The 23,330-nt window shown below is 38.9% G+C and overlaps 1 protein-coding gene across 42 annotated transcripts in view; it reads right to left on the bottom strand.

Annotated features, from left to right (window-relative positions):
* CLASP2 (cytoplasmic linker associated protein 2) overlaps positions 1-23,330 on the bottom strand; it is a 495,740-nt gene that overhangs the window by 344,403 nt on the left and 128,007 nt on the right. For 38 of the 42 annotated variants that reach the window (XR_015734236.1, XR_015734237.1, XM_060686009.2 and 35 more), the window contains one exon: positions 11,034-11,104. Coding sequence is in view for 40 of the 42 variants with exons in the window: in XM_060686009.2 (XP_060541992.1) it covers positions 11,034-11,104 (71 nt within the window). In the remaining 2 variants the exon portion in view is untranslated. Of the gene's footprint in view, positions 1-7,330; positions 7,466-11,033; positions 11,105-23,330 lie in introns of those variants that run through there. The other 4 variants (XM_060686011.2, XM_087894112.1, XM_087894113.1 and 1 more) reach the window with 1 other exon arrangement.

The raw sequence follows: 23,330 nt of genomic DNA, 5'->3' as shown, positions 1-23,330 counted from the left end.
AATAGATCTACACAAAATGTTAAATGTTGTAAAAGTCACTGCTTTTACAACAAAGGTACATTACTGAGGCCAAGAGTTTCCCAACTGTGAAAATTGGATCATCAAAAGAATCAATGAAGAAAAATTTATGATTTCAAACTAGGATATTTTGAAGTTCAAGAAGTATAAATCATTCAATACTAGATGAAGTATAGTATATGTCCCGATATAGTCAGTTGGCGCCTTCTCTGACTATTGGGGGCAAGTCGTTGGCCCCCACAGATGGGGTTCGCAACTTGGGCGTCCTCCTAGACTCACGGCTGTCTTTAGAAGAGCATATGACGGCAGTGGCCAGGAGGACTTTTTATCAGGTTCGCCTGATTCGCCAGTTGCATCCCTTTCTGGATCGGGACTCGTTACGCACGGTCACTCACGCCCTTGTCACCTCACGCCTGGATTATTGTAATGTTCTCTACATGGGGCTCCCCTTGAGAAGCGCCCGGAGGCTCCAACTGGTCCAGAATGCGGCCGCGCGGGTGGTGACGGGAGCAATGTGGCGCTCTCGTGTGACCCCCCTCCTGCGCGAGCTGCACTGGCTCCCGGTGGTCTTCCGGGTGCGCTTCAAGGTTTTGGTTACTACCTTTAGAGCGCTCCATGGCTCAGGACCAGGGTACTTACGAGACCGCTTCCTGCCACCAGTAGCCTCTCACCGACCAGTTCGCTCCCATAGAGAGGGGCTCCTCGGGGTGCCGTCGGCCAAACAATGTCGACTGGCGGCCCCCAGGGGGAGAGCCTTCTCTGTGGGGGCAACTGCCATCTGGAACGAGCTCCCCCCGGAGATACAGAGGATCCAAAACTTACGCATCTTCCGCCGCGCCCTAAAAACGTTCTTATTCCAACAGGCTGGTCTGGCCTAACTCTCCCTTTTAAATTGGCTTTTAAATTGGCTTTTAAATTGGGTTTTAAATCTCTTTTAGATAAATTTGGATGTTTTAATCTTTGAGCCTAAATTATTTAATCTGTTTTTTAATAGTTTTTAACTTTTGTATATCTTTGTATTTTATTTATGACTGTTCACCTCCCTGAGTCCTTCGGGAGTAGGGCGGTATACAAATATGAAAAATAAATAAATAAATAAGTAAGTAACTGTAAAAAGGTATGCAGTGAGGAATCTTAGGATTCTGTCCTGACCCCAGGTGCTTTAACACCTTTCAAATGACTTAAGGATACTCAGCAAAATGGCAGAAGACACAAAGATGGAGTGAATTGTTAACCAACCCCTCAAGAAGGCAACCTCAAGTTTCAAAAGGATCCTGTCTCTACCTAACAAAATGCTATTCTACAGAAGGAAATGCAAAGTTCAACACTTAAGTAGAACCCTCCTCCCAATATAACATAGGTAGTGCCTGCTCCTTTATGTGGGATGAGAAATATAAAACACATTCATATTTCAAAAGACACACAATAAGAAACCCACTACTACAAATTTGGCTTAAAATTAAAAAAACAACATTATATGAAGATACCAAATTGGCTAGCGCTGGCAGAATCAATCAGACACCCACATTTAACAGGGAAGACAAAAATAATTAGATCTAAAGATATGATTGACTATCAAGGCAAATTAAAGACAAAACAACAATTGGAGACAGACTTACACAGAGAAATAGATTGGTGGACTTATACTCAAATACAATCCAAATACAGAGAACATATAAAAACATATGAAATTTATAACCAAAACCAAGAAATAGATAAAATTATATTAGATTCAGAAAATAAATTAATTAGTAGAATTTACAAATTTCTCCTATGCTATAAATTGGAAGAAGAGACAGTCAAAGAAACAATGATTAAGTGGGCTCAAAACATCAAACACACAATACCTTTGGAAAAATGGGAAAAGTTCTGGCAGATAAATCTAAATTTAACGAAAGCAACGGCGTACAAGGAAAACCAACTGAAAATGTTTTATCGGTGGCATATGTCTCCAACCAGATTGGCAAAAATACAACCTAAGAATAGTCCGATTTGTTGGAAGTGCAAAAAGACACAAGGGACTTTCTATCATTTATGGTGGACTTGCCCGGCAGCAAAGAAATTTTGGTCTAACATCAAAAAATGGTTGGAACAAATAACAGAAGCACAGATTGAAACCAGAACCAGAAACATTTTTATTAGGAATCTTTAACAAATTGTACCCTAAAGATATCAAATATCTCACAATTCACATATTAACTGCTGCAAGAATAACCTACGCAAAAAATTGGAAGCAAGAAAAAACACCAAGTGAAACAGAAGTAATAGAAAAATTTTTAGAATGCGCTGAAATGGATAGGTTAACCAAAGAATTACAAGAAAGGGAAGAATCAGATTATTACAAAATATGGAATAATTGGTATAATTGGTTAAAAACAAGAAATATACAAAAAATATAGGGGGAAATATTACCGATTTAAATATATATATAAAAAATATTATTAGATTAAGGAGAGGTGAAGGAATATATTATAAGTAGAATTGTAGAATGTCACTTTGAAAAAATGCTTAAGAAGAAATTATAATCTTTTTGTGTATATGTTGTATAAATGTTTGTTGTGTATATGTTATGTTTGTCTTTTTTAATATTTATACTCAATAAAAATTATTTTAAAAAAAAACATAGGTAGTGCCTGGTTTGACAGTAGTACTTTTGAGAAGAAATTGTATTTCCTGATAGACCACAAATAAAGCATGACCTAGCATACAGAAGCCAAAACAGCTAATGTAATCAGCAGAGGTATAATTAAAATCATTAAACATAGCACTAGTCAGAATGCACTTAAATAGTGTGACTAGTTTGGTCACAATAAAAGGAGGATGCTAAAGAAATAAACAGAATGCAAAGAACAGCAGCAAAGACATCGAGGAGCTTGAAGCTTGGAAACTAAATGCTTACTTTATGAAAATAGTTTAGCCTAAAAAACAACTGAGGAGTTTGAAGAGAGTGTGGATTTATTTTTGGTACTGTTTGAGAGTAGGACAGGAACCAATGGATGGAAACTTTGCATAGACAGATCCAAACCTGAAATGAGGAGGAGGGCTAAACCTTAAAAGCTACTAAATCGTGGAATACATCCTGGGGTTGAGGATGATGCTTCACTGGAGGTTTTCAAGCAAATATTTAACATCAATTTGTCAGGGATGATCTGAAAACTCCTGCAGTGGGCAGGACAGAAGGCCACCAAAGTCCCTACCAGGATTCTATTTTCTACGTAAAACTAGATTGACAGCACTAACAATGAAACCAAAGCTTAAATATTTTGCATACATTAATGCAATAGTCACAGGAGAAGCTTCTTGAAGCTTGCAAAATTTGAAGGGAACTGAAAAAGACACCATCAGAGGACAAGGTAGCAAGATATTATCACTGATCACATAAGTGTGAGTTTACAAGAACTGTAAAGCAGCAAGTACTGAAAGCAATCCTTACAAAATAATGTCTATCAGGTGTGGGGAAAAATTACCATCTGGTTCAGTTCCAAGCCAGGAGAAAGACACTGGAAACATGTAGGCTGATTGGAAAGAAGGTTTAATTATGAACAGAACCACCAATCGCATGATTCTGGTACAGCTGACAAAATGGAGTTGAGAGTGAGGGGTTCCTTGAGCTTTGCACTTGATCTTCCTGTTCCTGTGCAAGAAAAACATCTATTCTATTGGCTGTTGTCAGACTCCCATGGGGCCATGTAGAGTTATGTAGGGGTCATAGCTGGCTCTATAGGCAAAGTACAAATCCTAGGTGTTTGAATTAAGTTTGGTTGAAGTTTCTGAGGGTGATGCAATGTCTGAAAGGGTGTTAGGTAATTCCTATTGTGGCTTAATGACTATTGTCCTGTTTTAGCTCTTGGGTGGGGGCTAATCCTACCATTCTGCCTTTGTTTCAAAATATCCTTCTTGAATGGATTACCAAATCTGCATTTCTAAAAAGTAGCCTCCTCAGTTTGGTTTCTGAATAGGCTGGGCCAATTTTTTTTAATGGGCACAAAGTATCTGCTGGGACTATTAAGAAAAGGGGGGTTGGTTGCTTTCTGTCTCCAAGAACGTTTTTCCATTTCTCATTTAGGAAAATATAATATTCTGCCTTTTTTAATATTCCTCAAAATATTTCATTCTTCTAGGAGTGGAGGTGGCTTCCCACACAGGTCATAAAAAGAACACACTGCTTAATCAAATAATTATTATGAATTTTTATCTCCAGAAAAAATACTGTATTTTTTGGACTATAAGATGCACGGGGGGGGGGAGGGGGTTGAGAGGCCAAAAACAGGCCCATTTTTCACAAAAACAGGACATGCAGAGGGTTTGGGAGGCCTACAGAGTGCTCCTGGGGGCTGGGAAGGGCAAAAAAACCCCCATTTTTGCAAAAAATGGGCACTCTGCAGGCCTCCCAAACCCTCTGTGCAACCCATTTTTGCCCTCTCCAGCCCCCAGGAGCACTCTGCAGGCCTCCCAAACCCTCTGTGCATCCCATTTTTGCGAAAAACTGGCCTGTTTTTCACAAAAATGGCACCCGCGGGGCAAGATTTCGGGGGGGCAAAAATGGCTGTATTCGGTGTATAAGACGCACCAACATTTCCACCCTCTTTTGGGGGGGGAGTGCGTCTTATACTCCGAAAAGTACAGTACGTCTTTTAAGTATGGTGAGAATTTTTCACAGGTTGTGTGTAATGAGATTATTATTAAGCTACTTGAAATTTAAAAAATACCACTTTTTAAAAATGTTTCAGACTGAATACTATATAATCAAAGTATTTTCATACAATATTTTGATCTTTATAAAAGAATTTTAGGGAATATAAAATTCTCAGGATATCTTCTACTAGAGGAAGGGTACAGGAAATAAAGGGAACAAGAAGTCCCTTTATTTCTTTATGTAAGGTCTTTATTTTCTTAGTATGAAAATCTTGGGAAATGTGGCTACAACTGTCATAGTAATCTCCTTTAGAAGTTAGCTTCGTTTTCTTTGCAACATAGTGCATTAATTTTTTATAATTCTATGGGTGAGCTAAATATATTTTCTCCTTTTAACAATGCTGTTCCTGCCAGAAGTAATAGTATTTTGAAATTGTTTCAGTCCAGAAGAATATTGAAATATGGATTGCTTACAAACAGGAAAAACTAAACATACTTAAGACCTTAAAAAATGAGGTCAAGGACAATGTATGAATATCTCCTTGCATATGTCAGCACTAAACAGAAGTATGTAATAACTTCAATCTATTTGAAATTCATTTTTTTAACTTTTAAAGGACAAGGAAGTTTGTTAAATGTACTCCAATTTGATATTAAATATAGCAAGTTATAGGACAATCTATTTTAACAGTTATTTAAAATGATTTGGACCAGGAATTAATACATGTATGCCTTTTCAACAAATCTAAACCTTCCAACTATTTACAATAAAAATCAATTTAGTATGACGGTTATACTATTGGACTAAGAAGGGTTAGGTTACAATATTTAATTAATTATGAAGTCCATAAGAAGATTCTGGTGTAGTCATTAACATTTATCTGATAAAATTGAAGTGAGAACAAATTGAGTGAAAGGCCTGTATTACTACCAAAAAATACGGTAAACACCGAGTATCAATTTATATACATTCAGAATTTGAACTCACTAATAAAAAAAACTATTAACTGCCAACAAATTCATATTCAACAAAACCGTAACTTGCTGATGGATCTTAAATTGTACAAATTGATCTTGGATTTGCATTTGGGTGCCAATTCAACACATTATCAATATACCAAACTGTCTCTTTACCAAGACCATAATTTATCTGGATATGTGGATAATTCCTTAATTACTTTCCAATTCAATTTACAATATGCTTACAGAATCTTTTAAAGGATTGCAATTGTATCTGACATTTACTCAAGACATTTTCATACAATGTTACCTGAAATCACGCTGCATTATTTCATTTAGAAACCAAATACTTGGCATAACAATTATATTTTTGCCCATGATAGTTATTCAAGCATACTCTGCTACTGTATTTAAAGTAAATAATGTCTTGATTAAAAATGAGTCTATAAATGATGCAAATAAGCAAATCTATAAAAAGGTACTCTTTACAATGTTTAATAAAACTGTTTAGAATCTAGCTGTATTCCAGAAAGCTTTAAGATATGTTACAGAGGAAGTAAAATCCCACTTTACCGAAATGTAAAAACATAAAAATTACCTTTTCCACATGCAAAGCTAGCACAAAATGATGGTTAATCTAAATATGAACATTATATTTTATAAATTTATCATAACAATCTATGCAATGTTAGATACATAAAAGTTTTCAGATTGTCCAGTATAAGAAAGATTAAAAGATGGTTTCTTATACTGAGAAAGCTCATAATTAAACAGCTGTAATTACATAAGCAAAGATGAACTTGCAACACAAATACATTTATAAACTGTCAGTGATCTGGCAGTATATATAATAATATTAAAAACCAAAGTTTTTCTTAATTTCTAAGTGCTGGAATATAAATATTTCCTACTGCATGGGAATTCATACAGTAATGAAACTCATTTCACAAATAGATATGTACCAGCTATAATCCAATGCTTTCACCTTCAAACATATTTATTCCTCCTGGAAAACTGAACTATGAATAGATTATCTTGAGAACCAAATATAAGATGCAGAATAAACTTAAAGCTGACGTATTTATAAAATATGGAGATTATATATCAAATTCCATAAAAGGAAACAATACTCTGTCCATAACATCATGAAATGTCTAAAGAATAGCATATCTGAACAACATATTTAAAACAAAGTAATTAACACATTTTAATCTTTATTGGGCCAAGATGCTCAAAGTAGATTGTGTAAGGATGGCCATGACAACCTACTCTATAAGATCCAAATTGTACAATTATTAGGTCAGGACTTTCACATATCTTTGTTCTTTAAAGATTATCCTCCTTTTTATTTGACAAAAAGTATAGTATCACAATAAAGCAAGATATGTTTACACTAATTTGTAGCCAGGTAAGATGATACGTTCAGCTTCTCAGAACATAAAACCAGGTGCACATCTGAAAGAAATAGAGCTTTCTACTGGTAGATGTATATTACTTGTACATCTGCTTAAGCCTAATTTTAAATAGTTAAAAATCTTAAATAAATTATGGTGTAATATGCATTTGATATGCTTAGCGAGGGTTTTCAACATTCAAGACAACAAATTCAAATCTTAATATTAATTATATCAACTATAAGGTTAATTTTTTTATTGCTAAATGATCAATTATGTTATGTTTAAATAATAAAAACACTTAAACTGAAAATGGTACTCACCATCCCCAGCTGCCATTGCTGTTAAAATATTACTAAATGATTTTTCAAGGAAACCAAATACAGTACAAGACTGTATGTTCCTACGCCACTCTCAATCCAGTGCAGTGTGAAAACAGACACAGCACTGTGTGACCCAGTCAGATCTGCAGCTTTATACTGCAACAAGCAACAGCTGCTATGCCATTTCAAAATAAAAGTCCTACTTGTTTTAGGAAACTCCTTCCATCTATTATAATAAACCTGATTACTGCATATACCAATGAGGCATTTCAGTATTGTAGTAAGATTCCCCTCCTCCTTTATTTCTATCCTTTGCTCTTGCCTTTTTTCTTTGAAGAATCTGCTTATAACCAATGAAATTCATTCCACAAGGACTTTTAATGCAATCATCAAAACAGAAGGCATGTGTTTGGGAAACACGTCTTGCTTACAATCCCTAAGGATTTATGTATAATCAGGATTAGTCACATGACCAAAATGATTATCTGATTTAAATTGGTGTAATAGAATATAGTGAAATCTTATTACAGGCAAAAAAGATAGCAAAATAAAGTATTTACGAACTATCATATAAGGTAGAAATAGAACATGTATGATATTTTTGTTTGGCTCTCCCCACCCGCTTTCTGTTGCTTTTCTTCTATGTTCTCAGTCTCCAATTGTACACAACTGTCTCCGGCTGTTGTAAACAATCACGTCAAAGGCACACAGTCAAAGGCTTTTCTGTTCAAAGAAAGCTGTACCACTGTTTTGGATAAAGCCAGTGACATAAATCTGAATCAACCACATAGTAAGAGCAAGCCTGCCTTGCATTGCTTGCCAGCAAGACTCCCATTTCATAGATATTCATAAAAATAGAATACATTTCCCACCAAAGTTTTACAAATATAAAATAAAATTCAGAAGACATACATATGTTTGCAAATTACATCTTTAATTCAGCAAGCCATTTAAATTAGGACCTAGAGTTTAAATGTATTTGTATACTGTAGTCAACTCACAAATTTAACTGCAGAGATTTTTACTCAAATCTAGACAGTCTATGTACTTTCACCCACATATGTATTGAGACTCTGCTTCCCTTAAGAAAAAAGGTATAAGAATCTTCTTTTATATATTGCAAAAATAATGCAGAAACAAATTGAGTAAGCGGACATTGCTTATAATTCCAATTGAAATACAAGAACCAAGATCTATGTTAAAATCCGTCCCTAATCATATAATTCACTGGAAAATAGGTAGTGGATTACTATCTCTCAGTCTAATCAATTCTTGAACTCTTGGGATAAAATATAATAAAATTGGTTCAATCACTATCAGTAGATTGCACTGGAAAGAAAAAGGTAAACAACCTTTTTGTTCTTCAGGCTACAACTCATTAAAAATATAAATAAATTCTTCTCCGTACATTCCCTCTACATAGAATGCTGAATGGTGGGTGACTCTTTTGTTTCTGTCGATGAATAGCAGATTTTATCATCAAAGCTGGTTATTTGGTGGCTGTCTTGCTCCCTGTATTTTTAAGGGGAGACTAGGAAGGACCCAAGTCAACCTTTGCACACTTGTGCACTTATAGAGAAGAGACAATCTTGAAGATTGCAATTCTCAGTAAGGAGCAATCAGAAGGTAAGGTCTTATGCACCATCTCCCATGCTCTTGTAACCTCTCACTTAGATTACTGTAATTACACCGTACATGTGCTGTCCTTCTGAAAACATTCAGAAACTTCAACTGGTGCACAATAGGGCTGCACAGGTAGTAAATGGTGCTGGATACACTGCACAATATAACACCACTATTACATGAGCTGCACTGACACCAATGTATTTCCAGGTGCCATTCCAGATGTTGGTTGTCACCTTAAAGACCTGCATGGCTTGGGATTGGGCTACTGTGGAATCGTCTTTATTTGTCCAACTTGATCCAGCAGATTGGGCATGCTGCAGGTCCTGTCAGAGTGTAAACTTCCCATTGACTTTGCTTGTGGAATGCTGGTAGAGACCATTGGAAACACCTTTCCCTTTTTCTTTCCCTCTCTTTTCTCTTTTCTCCTTTCCTTTCCCTCAGGTATGGCTGTTGCCAGATGGGAAAGAGAGCAAGAGGTTGCTTGAGTGGCTAGGCATAGCATGAGCACAGAGAAACTGACAGACTAGTTGAAAATGTGTAGAAGGAGTAGGAGACTTATCAAGGAACTTAATACCTTCCCTGCCAGTTTCTCCACCTAATTTCTCCTTGAAAAAACTTTGCTATTGGTAGTAGGAAAGTGGTAACCAGCACTGGCAATCATATCATTTCCTTCTGGCTTCCCCATCAATTTGTGGGAAGTTGTCAAGGAATGAGGATCACATGATTGCAGCTTACTGCAGCAGCAGTGAGGAACAGCAGCAACACATTGGTACTGAAGTGACAACAACTTCCCCAAATTTAATTTGCATCGGAATCACAGGTTCTAGCATTCTGTAAACTAGGTATTTGAGTTACTTTGGTTCAATAACTGTTGCTGTATATCTTCCAATTTATCCCAATTGAAGGTTAAAAACTATCAAACAGACACTAGAGTTTTAGTAGTGTATAGACTTGTATTTTGTTTGATATAAATAAGCTGTTAGAGGCAAGATTTTCCATAAACTGTGTAAAAGTGATCAAAGTGCAAAAAAAAGTTTCTGAAACAGTGAGATAATAGTGTTATCTTATTTTTTATATATCTTGTTATATTTACATCCTGAGGAGGAGATGCTCTGGAAAATTGTAACTACATCCTTGTGGGTCCCCTCTGTTTCATACCATAACTTTTTTTTTAGATGGGCTATAACAGAGATGGCGAACCTGTTAGGCACAAAATGCCCATGTACATGCACGCACGCACACCCACCAGAGCATCAGAAATACAATAACCAGTTGGCCGGCACGCATGTGCGCCTTGGAAACCTGATGACCAGCTGTCCAGTGCACATGCACGCCTCAGAAAGCCGACAACCAGCTGGTTGAGCTGGGGCGACAGCGTGCGTGCCCATAGAGAGGGCTCTGTGTGCCACCTCTGGTACCCGTGCCATAGGTTCGCCATCACGGGACTATAATGAGGAAACTGAATACTCTGAATAAATACCATCCATGAACTCTTTCACTGACTGAGGATTTGAACCTGAGCCTTCTTGGGTCTAAATCCAAACCATTAAATGCTACGTTACATGTCTACCTTTAATGCTTCAGAAATTACAAGCAAAACTGAAGCATTAAGGAGTACAAATAATCATAACATTAAATAAATAATGAAATTTCAAAACAGTCATCAATCTTTAAAATCAGAAAATTATCAATTTAAATTAATCAGTATGGACAAAAACTGACATAATCTTAAAGGATACTCTAAAGCCTGTAAGGTTTTAATCATGCTAATTTAGTAATTGCTATCAATTACTAAGATTTGGATTTCTATTTGATATCAATAAGAAAGAAGTTTTGATATGAATCTTATAAAGACTTTCTTATTATAGATGTAGAAATACTAGCAATAAAGTTTATATGATATATTTAAAGAGTACACACTTTCTTCAACTTTATAAATTAACATCTAATGTTTGTGACAAACTGTTAAGGTTATAATAGACTCTAAATTCATTTTACATATTCATTTAGAATTGATTATCTTTAATATCAAAGTTACATAATTTATTACCTTTTAATACCAAAGTCACATACTCACCACTGATACTGCTTGAAATCATACTGTCATTATTTTTTACTTCATCAAATTTCATAAATATTGTTTGCAATCTGAAAAATACAAATGAAATAAGCATTTTGCACTTTTCCCTTCCAAATCCAAATTATTATTTTAGATTATAATTTAATGTAATATCCACAATTTACAATTTCATTTTCTATGTTCAAACACCAAGTTTTACAAAAGCCATTCTTACAAACACAAGAATTAACAGTTTAACAAATTATAGTGAAGATAACCTAGTCTAAGTAAGATTAAAACCAAAAAGTACATCTATAATTTTGTAAAATAAGAGCTACTTAATATTGAATAGCAAGTAGCACATAACTGGTATACATTCTCATAGTAAAATATGCTGAAATATGTCAGTATAAACATTTCCAATAATTGTTTATTAATTTTAGACATCAGCGTGGAAGTATTTTATCCCATTAATCTTACAGAACAGTTTCACATCAGGAATAAAAGTGCACTTTCTTGAATAGACTGTCCATTTCCACAACCTTATTGTAGGATTAAGGTCAAGATTGGCTATTCCAGAATATTAACTTTCTTCTGCTATAATAATTCTTTGATCGTAGAAATGTGTGTTTTGGGTTGTTGTTTTGCTGTATAACTTTCTCTTAAGCTTCACTTCATGGACAGATATCTTGACATTTTCTGGTAGAATTTGCCAGTACAATTCGGAATTCACAATTTATTAATGATAGCAAGCCATCCTAGACAAGCGGTAAACAAGTAGGCCCAAACCATGATATTGCCACAAATGTTTCACAGATGGGATAAGGTTCTTTTGGTGGAATACCATATTTGTCTTTTGTCAAACATTTTCATTTAACCAAAAAGTTCTATTTGATATTTACCTGAAATTCTACCCGATTCTATTTTGGTCTCATCCACCCACAGAACATTGTTCCAATAGCCTTCTACCTTATCCACATTTTATTTTGCAACTATAGATGGGCAGCAATGTTTCTTCAAGAGCAGTAATTTTTAATTGCATCTCTGCCATGTACACTATTATTGTCCAGTGTTCTCAAAAACACTGACATTTAGCAAACTTTGGCACAATATATTGTCCAATCATTGTTTTTGGTAGCACCAATCTCCACAAATCTAATAAGTATAAAGTAGGGGAAAGCTAGTTTTCTTTCTATATTCAACTCTGCAGAGAGCATCATACTCTCACTTTTCCCTATGGTATAAAGTCAAGTTCAAAATTAAAAAGGTCAATAAATTTGACTATCAATAAATATTATGCACAAAAAACTAAATGAAATCTCAGGGGTAAAAGTAAGCTTAAGACAAAATGAAAAATACTGGAAAATATATTTCACTCGAGTTTGATCAGAAGATGAATTTTGTGCATATTTATTTCTTTTTGATTCTGAATATGCTCTGGAGCTAGTTTGCATAGCAAAGCCTTTTCTAAATTTAGGTGATACTGCATAAGGTAGATGCATAATTATAAACTTTTAACGTAATCCTCAAGTTATGACAGGTCATTTAGCAACAGTTTGAAGTTATGACATTGCTGCCATAAGTCTTTATACACGTTCCTTTCTGCATACAGATAGAATTGTCTGTGAGAACGCAAGATCTCATAGGCCTCCTTTGATCCCAGCTTGGGTGCTGCTGCAGTGTCTTCTCTGTCCTGCTGGGTTTCTGACTCAAAAGAATGACTTTGGGAATTGCGGCCCAAAAACTAGTTTTGGCTGGAGGAGGAGGTGGGATGTGAGTGGTTGGTCAGAGTGGCAGCTGGAGAAACCAAGCCCTTTGTAGCAGCACTGCCGCCTGGGAAGGCCAAGCTCCTTCTCTCTTTGAGTCTCTGGGAAATGCAATTGGTGAGGTGTAGCAGAAGAAATGCGGAACTTAGTGCTTCAGTTTGATCCGCAGGAAAGATTTAGTGGATAAAAAAGCAGCTGCGGACACTGAGGATCGCCTGAGGGATGGGACTTTCATGGGACTCTGGGCAGCTGTAGGGATGCCTGCTCCCTGCTGCTTTGGAGCTCAGCCCATGCTCTAGCACCCAAAGCACCATCTTATGACCCAGATGGTCAAGGCAAGGCAGGCCTCTAGAGAGTTCTTTATTTCTCTCAACAAATTTTCCAGTCAACAGTCCTCCAATGACCAGTAAGGCTCCATTCCCAAACTATCCTGAAGGCAGCCCCCTCAGTCTCCCAAACACAGTCCCAACAGTACAAAGCCCACAGCCTGCTCATGGGGCAAGGTCCAGGATTCCAAGACCAATCCACAAGGTAGAGTCCAGGCACAAGACAAGGGCAGTCCTCAGGACAAGAAACAGGTCCCAGGCAAGAAACAGTTCAAAGGGGTACAGTGAAGTAAAGACCAAACAAAGGCCAAAAGAGTAGGTCCAAAACAAAATGTGAAGAGTAATCTTCCAAGCGAGGCAAGGCAAACAGCAACAGGTACAAATTGAAGCCGGGGGAATGTAAGCCAAAGCAAACAATTGTTCCAAGCAAAGACTAACTCTCCATGGCTTTTCCTTAAGTTACTCCCGTCCAGGTTTTCTTTGTGAGGAGAGGTGAGGCGACCTTCTCCCAAGTAGCCTTGCAACACTTCTCTGGGCTTGCCTATGCTTCATTCTCCTTGCCCTTAGATTAAGTGGAGTAGACAGCAGTTCCTCATCAGAGGAGATCAGCTGCCTATCAGCACCACTGCCAGTCAGCAGCTGACCCTTCTGTGTCTGTGAAGGAAGGCAGCTCTCCATCTGGTCAATCACCTCCCTCATGTCTGAGGGGTCTGGGACAGCATCGTCCTCAGCCCCTGGCCTGCCTTCCCGGTCAGTTCCAACTCCTCTTCCTCTTCCAAACTGGACTCACCAGAGGTGAGCAAACGTGGACAGGTGAGCAAACATGGACAGCCCCGGCGCCCAGCAGCTGCACTGATCTGGCTCCCTGTGAGGGACCCGGCCATTCTGGCAACAGTGCTGCTCTGAGAGGCTCTGTTTCCCTGCTGCCATCCTGGCCAGCTGCCCAACCACCCACATCCTGCCTCCTCCTCCTCCTCCAGTCAAAACTAGTTTTCGGGTTATAATCCCCAAAGTGACTCATTTGAATAGTTACCCAGCAACACACAGAGGATGCTGTGTGCCCAGGCTGGAACCAAAGGAGGCCTACAGGGATGCAATAGTTCTCACAGACGAGTCCATCTGTTGCAAAAAAGAGTGTGCATAAGAATGTGAGATCTAAAAAGAAAAAAACCCAGCTTTGTCAGACCTGAGAAAAATTCCCCTGCTTTTCTGCTATGTGGCCCAGTCTGTTCTGGAGTTTTGGAAATCTTCAAAAGGTAAGTGAACAATTGATAATAGGGGGTTTGGGTGGTGAAGGCCAAAGCAGCCATGGGGACCCGAAGGGGTGGGAACTGAGCATGAGATATCTCAGTGGGTGGGGAGTGGCTGGAGGCAGCTGAACTAGCCCCCCCCCCAAGGTCTTCATTACCCCTGAGGAACCTCATGTGCAGTTAATGACCCACACATTTGATTAATGAATGCATTGGAGAGTGGAGGGATGGGGCTTGTTCATTCAATGTGATTCAGTTAACATTACGACCGTAATAGGCAGGCTTCAGTACTTCAAGGACTACCTGTACATTTTCAAACATATATTCAATAGGGCACATGTAAATTACAGATTAGCAAGTTTGCCATGTTTCACTATGCAATTTTGTATATTAGAGAACAGGGATACAGGATTAACACTAGTCAATAGGTTCATACTTATTAATCTTGAAAACATTCTGTTTATAGTGTTAATATGAGATAACAATGTGAAATAACAATCTTTACATTTTACCAGTGAAAATACCAAGGATACACTTAAAAATATCAACAATTTCTGAACAAACTTTAAAGAAAATCCACTTAATAACCCTCCACCCAATGTACCAGATTAATTTTAATGACTATATGGTACAATAATGTAAGATATAATACAAGTGTTGAAGATTCAGTGAATTTAAAATAACAGCAAACTTTAGTGGTTACAATGTATATATATATATTCTTTTACATATGCACATGCACACACGCATGCACACACACATACACATACTCATCCACATGTACCCATATTCTCAACTAGGCTGAGGGACGGAAGCCAGCAAGTCTGAGTCTAGCTCCCTCAGGGAAAGTACTTAAGAAGGAGTCGTGTCTTTAAGGAAACAAAAGAAAAAAATGTCATCTGAATCAGACAAAAGAAGTTGGGCCTGACCATATGGGAAATCCTCCCCAATTTCTACAGTATTACCTGAACAAAGCAAGGATTTTGGGAAATAAAAGGGGTCCTCAAGCCCACCTACTCTTTGAGTCATCTTTGGACCCAGACTTGGCAGTGTCTGTACCTCTGGCTAGGACTTGGATAAAATGAACTCCCCCCCCCAAGAGTCAGTGAAAATTTCAGTGCGTCTTATACAGCGAATGTTGCAGTGGGGGTGTGTGTGGAAAGGGGGTTGATGTGGCACCAATCAGCTGTTCTAGAATTAGCTGTGGACAGTGGTGGCGAATGGGCTGTGGTGGTGGCAAACGGGCTGCGCCAAATGGGCTGCATCATCATCAAATGGAGGGTGGTGAACAGGGCGTGGCAGCAGCGAATGGGCCGCACCAAACGGGCCGTGCAGAATGGGGCGTGTTGGCATCAGCGAATGGGTGGCAGCAAACGGCTGCAGCATTAGCAAACAGGCAGCACCAAAACAGACTGTTCCAAACAGGCTGCGACGTCAGCAAACAGGCATGTGGTGGCAGCGAATGAGTGGTGGTGAACGGGTCACGGCAGCAGCGAATGGGCCACACCAAACGGGCTGTGCCAAATGGGGCGCTGTAGTGGCGGTGAATGGGCTGTGGCATCAGTGAACAGGCCACGCCAAATGGGGCACGGCGTCAGCAAATGGGGCAAGTTGGCAACGGCAAACGGGCTGCAGTGAATGGGTGAGGCGAATGGGCCGCCACAGCAGCAATGAACAGGTGATGGTGAATGGGCTGTATCAGTCTCAAACGGGCTGCTCCAAACAGGCCATGTCAGTGGCGAACAGGCATGGTGGCGGTGGCAAATGAGTAGTGGCGAACAGGCCACGGCAGCGGCAGTGAACAGGCCACAGCGAATGGGCCAGATGAATACCTGATGGATGCTGGGAGGCAGAGGCAAAAAAAAATTTCTTGTTTTCCTCCCCAAAAATGGTAAGTGCATCTTATAGTCCAGAGTGTCTGATACTCCAAAAAATATGGTACATTGTAACAAGTACATTGCTGTTATTTTAAAGTCATTGGCTCTATATATTCTAAAGAACCAGTTATGCCTCAGTATTCAATTAAAAGTTATTTGAGTGTGCCAATTTCCCAGGGCTGAGAGTGTATGAACGAGTTACCATAAGCCAAACCTGGGAGTGTGTGTGTACCATTAACTGTAGGAAATTTCTCCCTATCATTTCTCCTTATCAATAATCACTGCTATCATTATGCTGACTTTTATTGTCTTGAATATTTTTGTCTTAACAAGTTTTGTACACACACATATGCACGCACGCACACACACACACACACACACACACACACACACAGAAAAATACAACCCCCATGCAAAAATACAGCTACCCAACATACCAAAACATATATACACAAATACATAAAAGCAGTAAAGATGGATATATGCCATTTATTAATCAAATGCCAAGTATGTTTCTAAATATACTTTTAAAAATAAAATTAATAGTTCTCTAACCTAATAAAACAACATAAAATCTATGCCACCAAAGTCTGTATGGAGTAATTTTTTGATGAATGGCAAATCTGCCTTTTCAAAAATACTCCTTATACCTCTTATCCCTTGAATCCAATCCTTAACATCAGAAATTTCTAAAAATAGTTCTCTTAATGATACCCAGACCCAACACAACCATAATGCCTTAAAAATGCCAGATTCTAAACATATTTTGTAAGAAATAAATTCTTTGGTGAGATGAAAATTTGTAGATGCTTTTAGGACAACATGGTCCAAAACTGAAGCCTCTAAATTCCCTAAACAATACAGACTCATGTGAAAAAGTAAGTACCCTATGTTTGAGTTTACTATGTATCAAGACATATTAAAAATGATCTGATCCTTAGCAGTTCTTAAAAGTAGGCAAATACAACAACACATGATATATTATACCATGTCATCATTTGTTTTACAAAAAGAAAGCCAAAATGGAAATCATGTCTGAAAATCTGAGTAGAGGTGTGTTCTGTCCCTGTCTCCACACACACACAAACACAGCCAGCCGAGGGTTAAGAAAGCACTTGGCACGCACACAGGTTGTTATCAGAAACTTGGCAGCAATACGAGCACCGACTGCCAAGTGCTTTTACTTCAATAAACGGAATATCCCTTCATCATCAGATAAACAGAAATACACACATTTTATAAATAGTCCAGTTCCAAACAAGAAACCTTTCGGCAGCTTTAAGCGTTGTTCAAGTGATTAGCCACAGTTAGTTTTTGTCCATCACAGAGTCTTAAATGGCCACCACACTCTCTTATATAGTCTCTGGGGTGTGGTCCAGTGACTCAGTTATAATCCCTGGCACGCCTCAACTGCTGCAACCGTTTATCACGCCTTCGTTGACGTGGATCCAGGAACGACAGATCACCTCCCTCGCTCTCATCGGAGACACCTGGCTCCTGACTAATCTCCTCTTCCTCGGCCGGCACTTGAGGGAGTGCCAGAGGGGAGGGGCCTGAGAGGGAGGCCTGGCCGACTCCTCTTCTTCATGTTCGGAGCCTTCTTCCTCCGATGAGATAGGCTCGGAGGGCGGGGCCACAACAAGGTGTATCTATGATTCAGTAGCTTGTAGAACCACCTTTAGCAGCAATAGCTAATTTTAGCAGCAATAATTCCTCCACAACAATGTAAGAGATAATAAAGTCATACAAAAATGATTACTTCAACAATTTTTTGTATGACTTTATTAGTCTCTCACACTGTTGTGTAGAAATTTGGACCATTCTTCTTTACAACACTGCTTCAATTCATTGAGGTTTGGGGCATTTGTTCATGCACAGATCTCTTGAGGTCCCACCACAGCATTTCAATTGGGTTGAGGGTTGTGTTCTGGACTTTAACTGGACCATTGCGACACCTAGATTTTTTCTTGTTCAGTCATTATTTTATACTTTTTCTGGTGTGCTTGGCATCATTGTCTTGCATGACTCAATGTCAGCCACGTTTTAGCTGTCAGACAGATGGCCTCACATTTGACTCTAGAATACTTTGATAAACAGAATTGTTCATGGTCGACTCAATGACTGCAAGGTGCCCAGGTCCTGTGGCTGCAAAACAAGCCCAAATCATCACCCCTCCACCACTTTGCTTGACAGTTGGTATGAAATGTTTGTGTTTGGTTTTCACCAAATATGGCCAAACATCTCCACTTTGATCTCATATGTCCAAAGGACAGTATCCCAAAAGTCTTGTGATATGTTCAGATGCAACTTTGCAAACCTAAGCCATGCTGCTATGTTCTTTTTAGAAAGAAGATTCTAATTCTGGCAACTCTTCCAAACAAACCATACCTTCATCTTTTTTTTTTTGTTGTTTTTTGCTTTAATTTATATGCCGCCCTTCTCCGGAGACTCAGGGCGGCTTACAATGCATTAAGCATTGGAAATTAGCATTTCTAATTGTCTTATTATGAACTTCAACATTTAAGATGCTAACTAATCCCTATAGAATCCGAGATGTAACCCTTGGATTTTTTTGCAAATTTTTTGAGCATTGCATGGTCAGGCCTTGTGAATTTGCTGGGACATTCATATTCATTCAGTTGGGAAGATTGACGACTATCTTGAATATTTTCCACTTCTGAATAATCTTCATTATAAAATGATGGACTCTAAATTCTTTGGAAATAGCCTAGATTGATGGGCAGCAACAATTGGTTCTCTAAGATCATGGCTGATGTATTTCCTCTTTGGCAGTGTGTTAACACACATCTCAATGCTGGACACCAGCAAATTCATAGAACTTTGGCTTTTATAGAATTAGTCACACTTGCTGATGATCAATTGATTAAGAGCACTTGATTAGCAGCACCTGGCTGCTACTAAGCCTCTGATTCCTATGAAAGCAGTAAGAATGTACTTAGTTTTTCACACATGGCTTCTCCATTTTGGCTTTCTTTTTGTAAAAGAACTGATAATGTGATACACTTTCTTTTTCACATGACTGTACTTTCTTCTGAAATTGATTTCCATAGTTTTCAATTATTCAGAGTTGAAATAGACTTTCTGAATAGACTTTCTGATTTCTAAGATGTGAATAGTTTACAATAATATCTGTTAGCCTGGATTATACAGTCCAGTGGGTTTGACTTAATTTGAATTGGGATAATAATTAAAAGACAATCCTAGTCTATTCTCTGAAGTAGCATTAGAGTGAAATTCAATAGAGCATATAAATAATTTTTGTGGTATAAAGCTTCTCTTCATTACTTGATATTTATTATTTTATTTTATTTTATTTTATTTTATTTTATTTTATTATTTTATTATTTTATTATTTTATTTTATTTTATTTTATTTTATTTTATTTTATTTTATTATTTTATTTTATTTTATTTTATTTTATTTTATTTTATTTTATTTTATTTTATTTTATTTTATTTTATTTTATTTTATTTTATTTCGAATTTATATACCGCACCTTCTCCCGAGGGACTCAGGGCGGTGTACAGCCAGATAAAAAACATACAATACAAATATTAAAAAACAATTAAAAATATATATATTAATTTGGCCCCAATTTAAAATAACAAACCAATTAAAAATATTTAAAAAATATATTAAGCCAGCTCAGCTTGCTGAAAAAAGAAAGTTTTAAGGGCACGGCAGAAGGCACCAAGGTCTTGTATTCTCCTTATCTCAGGGGGCAGCTGGTTCCAGAGATTAGGTGCCCCCACAGAGAAGGCCCTCCCCCTGGGGGTCACCAGCCTACATTGTTTGGCTGATGGTACCCCGAGGAGGCCCTCTCTGTGGGAGTGCACAGGTCAGTGGGAGGTCATCGGTAGCAGCAGGCGGTCTCGAAGATAACTAGGTCCTATGCCATGGAGCGCTTTAAAGGTGGTAACCAACATCTTGAAGCACACCCAGAAGACCACTGGGAGCCAGTGCAGCTCGCGCAGGAGCGGTGTTATGTGGGAGCGCTAGGCGGCTCACGTGATTACCCGCGCGGCCGCATTCTGGACCAGTTGGAGCCTCCAGGTGCTCCTCAAGGGGAGCCCCATGTAGAGAGCGTTGCAGTAGTCCAGGCGCGAGGTGACGAGGGCGTGAATGACTGTGCACAGGGAATCCCGATCAAGAAAGGGCCGCAACTGGCAAATCAGGCGGACCTGACAGAAGGTCCCCCTGGCTACAGCCGTCAGATGTTCCTCCAAGGACAGCTCCATATCCAGGAGGACTCCCAGATTGCGCGCCCTCTCCGTGGGGACCAACGACTCACCCCCGATAGTCAGTGATGGAGTCAACTGACTATATCAGGATGCCGGGAACCACAGCCACTCAGTCTTGGAAGGATTGAGCTTGAGCCTGTTCCTCCCCATCCAGATCCGCACAGCCTCCAGGCACTGGGACATCACTTCAAGGGCATCATTGGGGTGGCCTGAGGTGGAGATGTACAGCTGGGTGTCATCAGGGTACTGATGGTACTTCACTCCAAAGCCACGGATGATCTCACCCAGCAGCTTCACATAAATGTTGAACAGAAGGGGCGAGAGGACCGACCCGAGGCACTCCACAAATGAGAGGCCTCGAGGTCGACCTCTGCCCCCCTGCCAACACGAACTGCGACCGGTCTGAGAGAAAGGAGGGGAACCACCATAATAAGGTGCTCCCCATCCCCAACTCCTCCAACCGGTGCAGCATGATACCATGGTCGATGGTTATCAAAAGCCGCTGAGAGATCTAACAGGCCTAGGACAGAGGAGCAACCCTTGTCCCGCGCCCTCCAGAGATCATCTACCAACGTGACCAATGCAGTTTCCGTGCTGTGCCCAGGCCTAAAACCCAACTGGAACGGATCTAGATAAGACGTTTCCTCCAGGAATTGTGGAAACTGTCGCGCGACCACACTCTCAACAACCTTCGCCACAAAGCAAAGGTTAGAGACAGGACGGTAGTTGGCTAATACTGCTGGGTCCAGGGAAGGCTTCTTGAGGAGAGGCCTCACCACCGCCTCTTTCAAGGCAGTGGGGAAGTAACCCTCACTCAATGAAGCTTTGATAATTCCCTAGAGCCAGCCTCGTGTAACCTCCTGGGAAGCCAGTACTAACCAAGAGGGACACGGGTCCAATAAACATGTGGCCGCACTAAGTCTCCCCAGAATCCTGTCCACGTCATCTGGAGTCATTATATTATATATTATATTATATTATAGCAATGTCATTATCAAAATACATCAACCTGCCTAAAACAAAACAAACAAAACAAAATAAAACAAATTACCAGACCAAGCCATCTTTATACCAAATTTAGATAAAATCACCACCGTACAGGTAGTCCTTAATTTATGGGACTGGACATATTTTACTGAATTTATGGGATTGGACTCTTGATTGTTTAGTGAAGTGATCATTAAGCAAGACATTACACGACTGCTTGGCTCAACGAGCACAATCTTGATACTTCTGGTTGTGGTCAAATGAACATGCAGGTTGCTAAGCAGACAGAGGCCCAGGTAAGGAGTGTGGGTGTCTCAGGAGAGTGAGTGAGAACCAGGAAGTGTTTTCAGAACTTAGAAGCTGAAAATTCTCCCTGCCAAAATCCAAGCAAGATTGTCAGCCTTGGAATGGAGAGTCAATTATCCCAGCCTGCAGCACCCCGCTAAGGCACCCACATTCCTTTCTTTACCACTGCAACTTTTTGTTAAGAAGCTGAAAATACTCTCTGCCAAAATCCAAGCAGGATTTACAGTTCCTGAGCAAGAAACACTATGCCAGGCTTCCCCCATCTGACTGAGCTGGGCTCTTCGCTCCTCATCTTACTTTCTGACTCTCTGCTGTTTGGATTTCAACTTCCTCTCATTTCTGGAGACTAGCCTGAAGAACTGTCTTCTGAAGGTGTTAAGCTCCCCTGCATGCACAAAAGAGAACTTCTTCAGCAGGGTGTAGGAATGGAGCCTGTACCGTCCAAAGAAGTTCAGTTCTCCTCCATGTCTGGAATGAAACCCCTTTGACAGGATGAGGAACTGACATTTTTGGGATTTGAGCTCTATTTCTACATCCCACCAAAGAAGTGAAACTCCCCTCAGGCAACAGTTCTTTCAGCCAGAGCCAAGACATAAGACAGTCCTCTGAGCAGGCTACAGCATGCAATCTTTCCTCTTGGCTTTCCCATTGACTTTCTAAGGAAGTTGGCAGAAAAGATTGCTAAATGGTGATCACGTGATTACAGGATGCTTGACAAACTATCATAAGTGCATACAACGCCAAGCATCCAGATTGCAATTACATGACCTAGGGTAGTGATGGGGTTGCAACATTTTACAATGACCAAAATGCTTTATGAACCATGAAGCATCCTTTCTGAGATTGTTGTAATTTTGGACTGTTGTTAAATAAATGATTATAAATCGATCTGTATTTATTGTAATTTTTTTCACAATGCTGATATGCTTTGACTCCGATGATTATCATACTACATATAGGAAAACAGTAATAGTTTATAGACCTAATAGTATCATTACTAAAAATAACTGTTATTCCATATATATATATACTTTGAAATTGTTTCAGACTGTAAAATTAACTGGCCCCACCCCACCACAGGATTCATAGTCATATCCCTGATTAGCTTAACTCTCTGAAGCCAGTAAACTGAATATGGATGCTAAGCGAGATTTCTTGATAGCAAATATCAACTATTACTTACAATGCAGATACAGTACATTGATGGTGAAATTATGGACTTAATTCCTTTATAATGGCTTATAACTTTACTTTTACAAGGTTTAAAGTACTTAAGCATATGCATATTGTTGTTTTATTTATGCCTCCAAAGTGAATAGAAATTGAAATCAATAAACTAGAATATATTTCACCCCCCGACAGTTCTCAAAATACAGAAAATAAATATGCTTTGATTTATCATACATTTACATTTGGGACTAATAATGTACTATAGAATCAGTAGTTGGCTTTTTCATGGCAAAAGAGAAAAAAGGTTAGTGAAATTGTTCAACATTGCTTCTAATGTATAGAGGTATTCTTTTCAGGGAAAGGGAATTTTA

Source organism: Pantherophis guttatus, chromosome 4, assembly GCF_059756535.1.
Source record: "Pantherophis guttatus breed Tessera chromosome 4, ASM5975653v1, whole genome shotgun sequence".
Classification (NCBI taxonomy): Eukaryota; Metazoa; Chordata; class Lepidosauria; order Squamata; family Colubridae; genus Pantherophis; species Pantherophis guttatus.
Note: the sequence above shows the minus strand (reverse complement) of the source record. Positions and strands in the feature narration are given on the sequence as shown.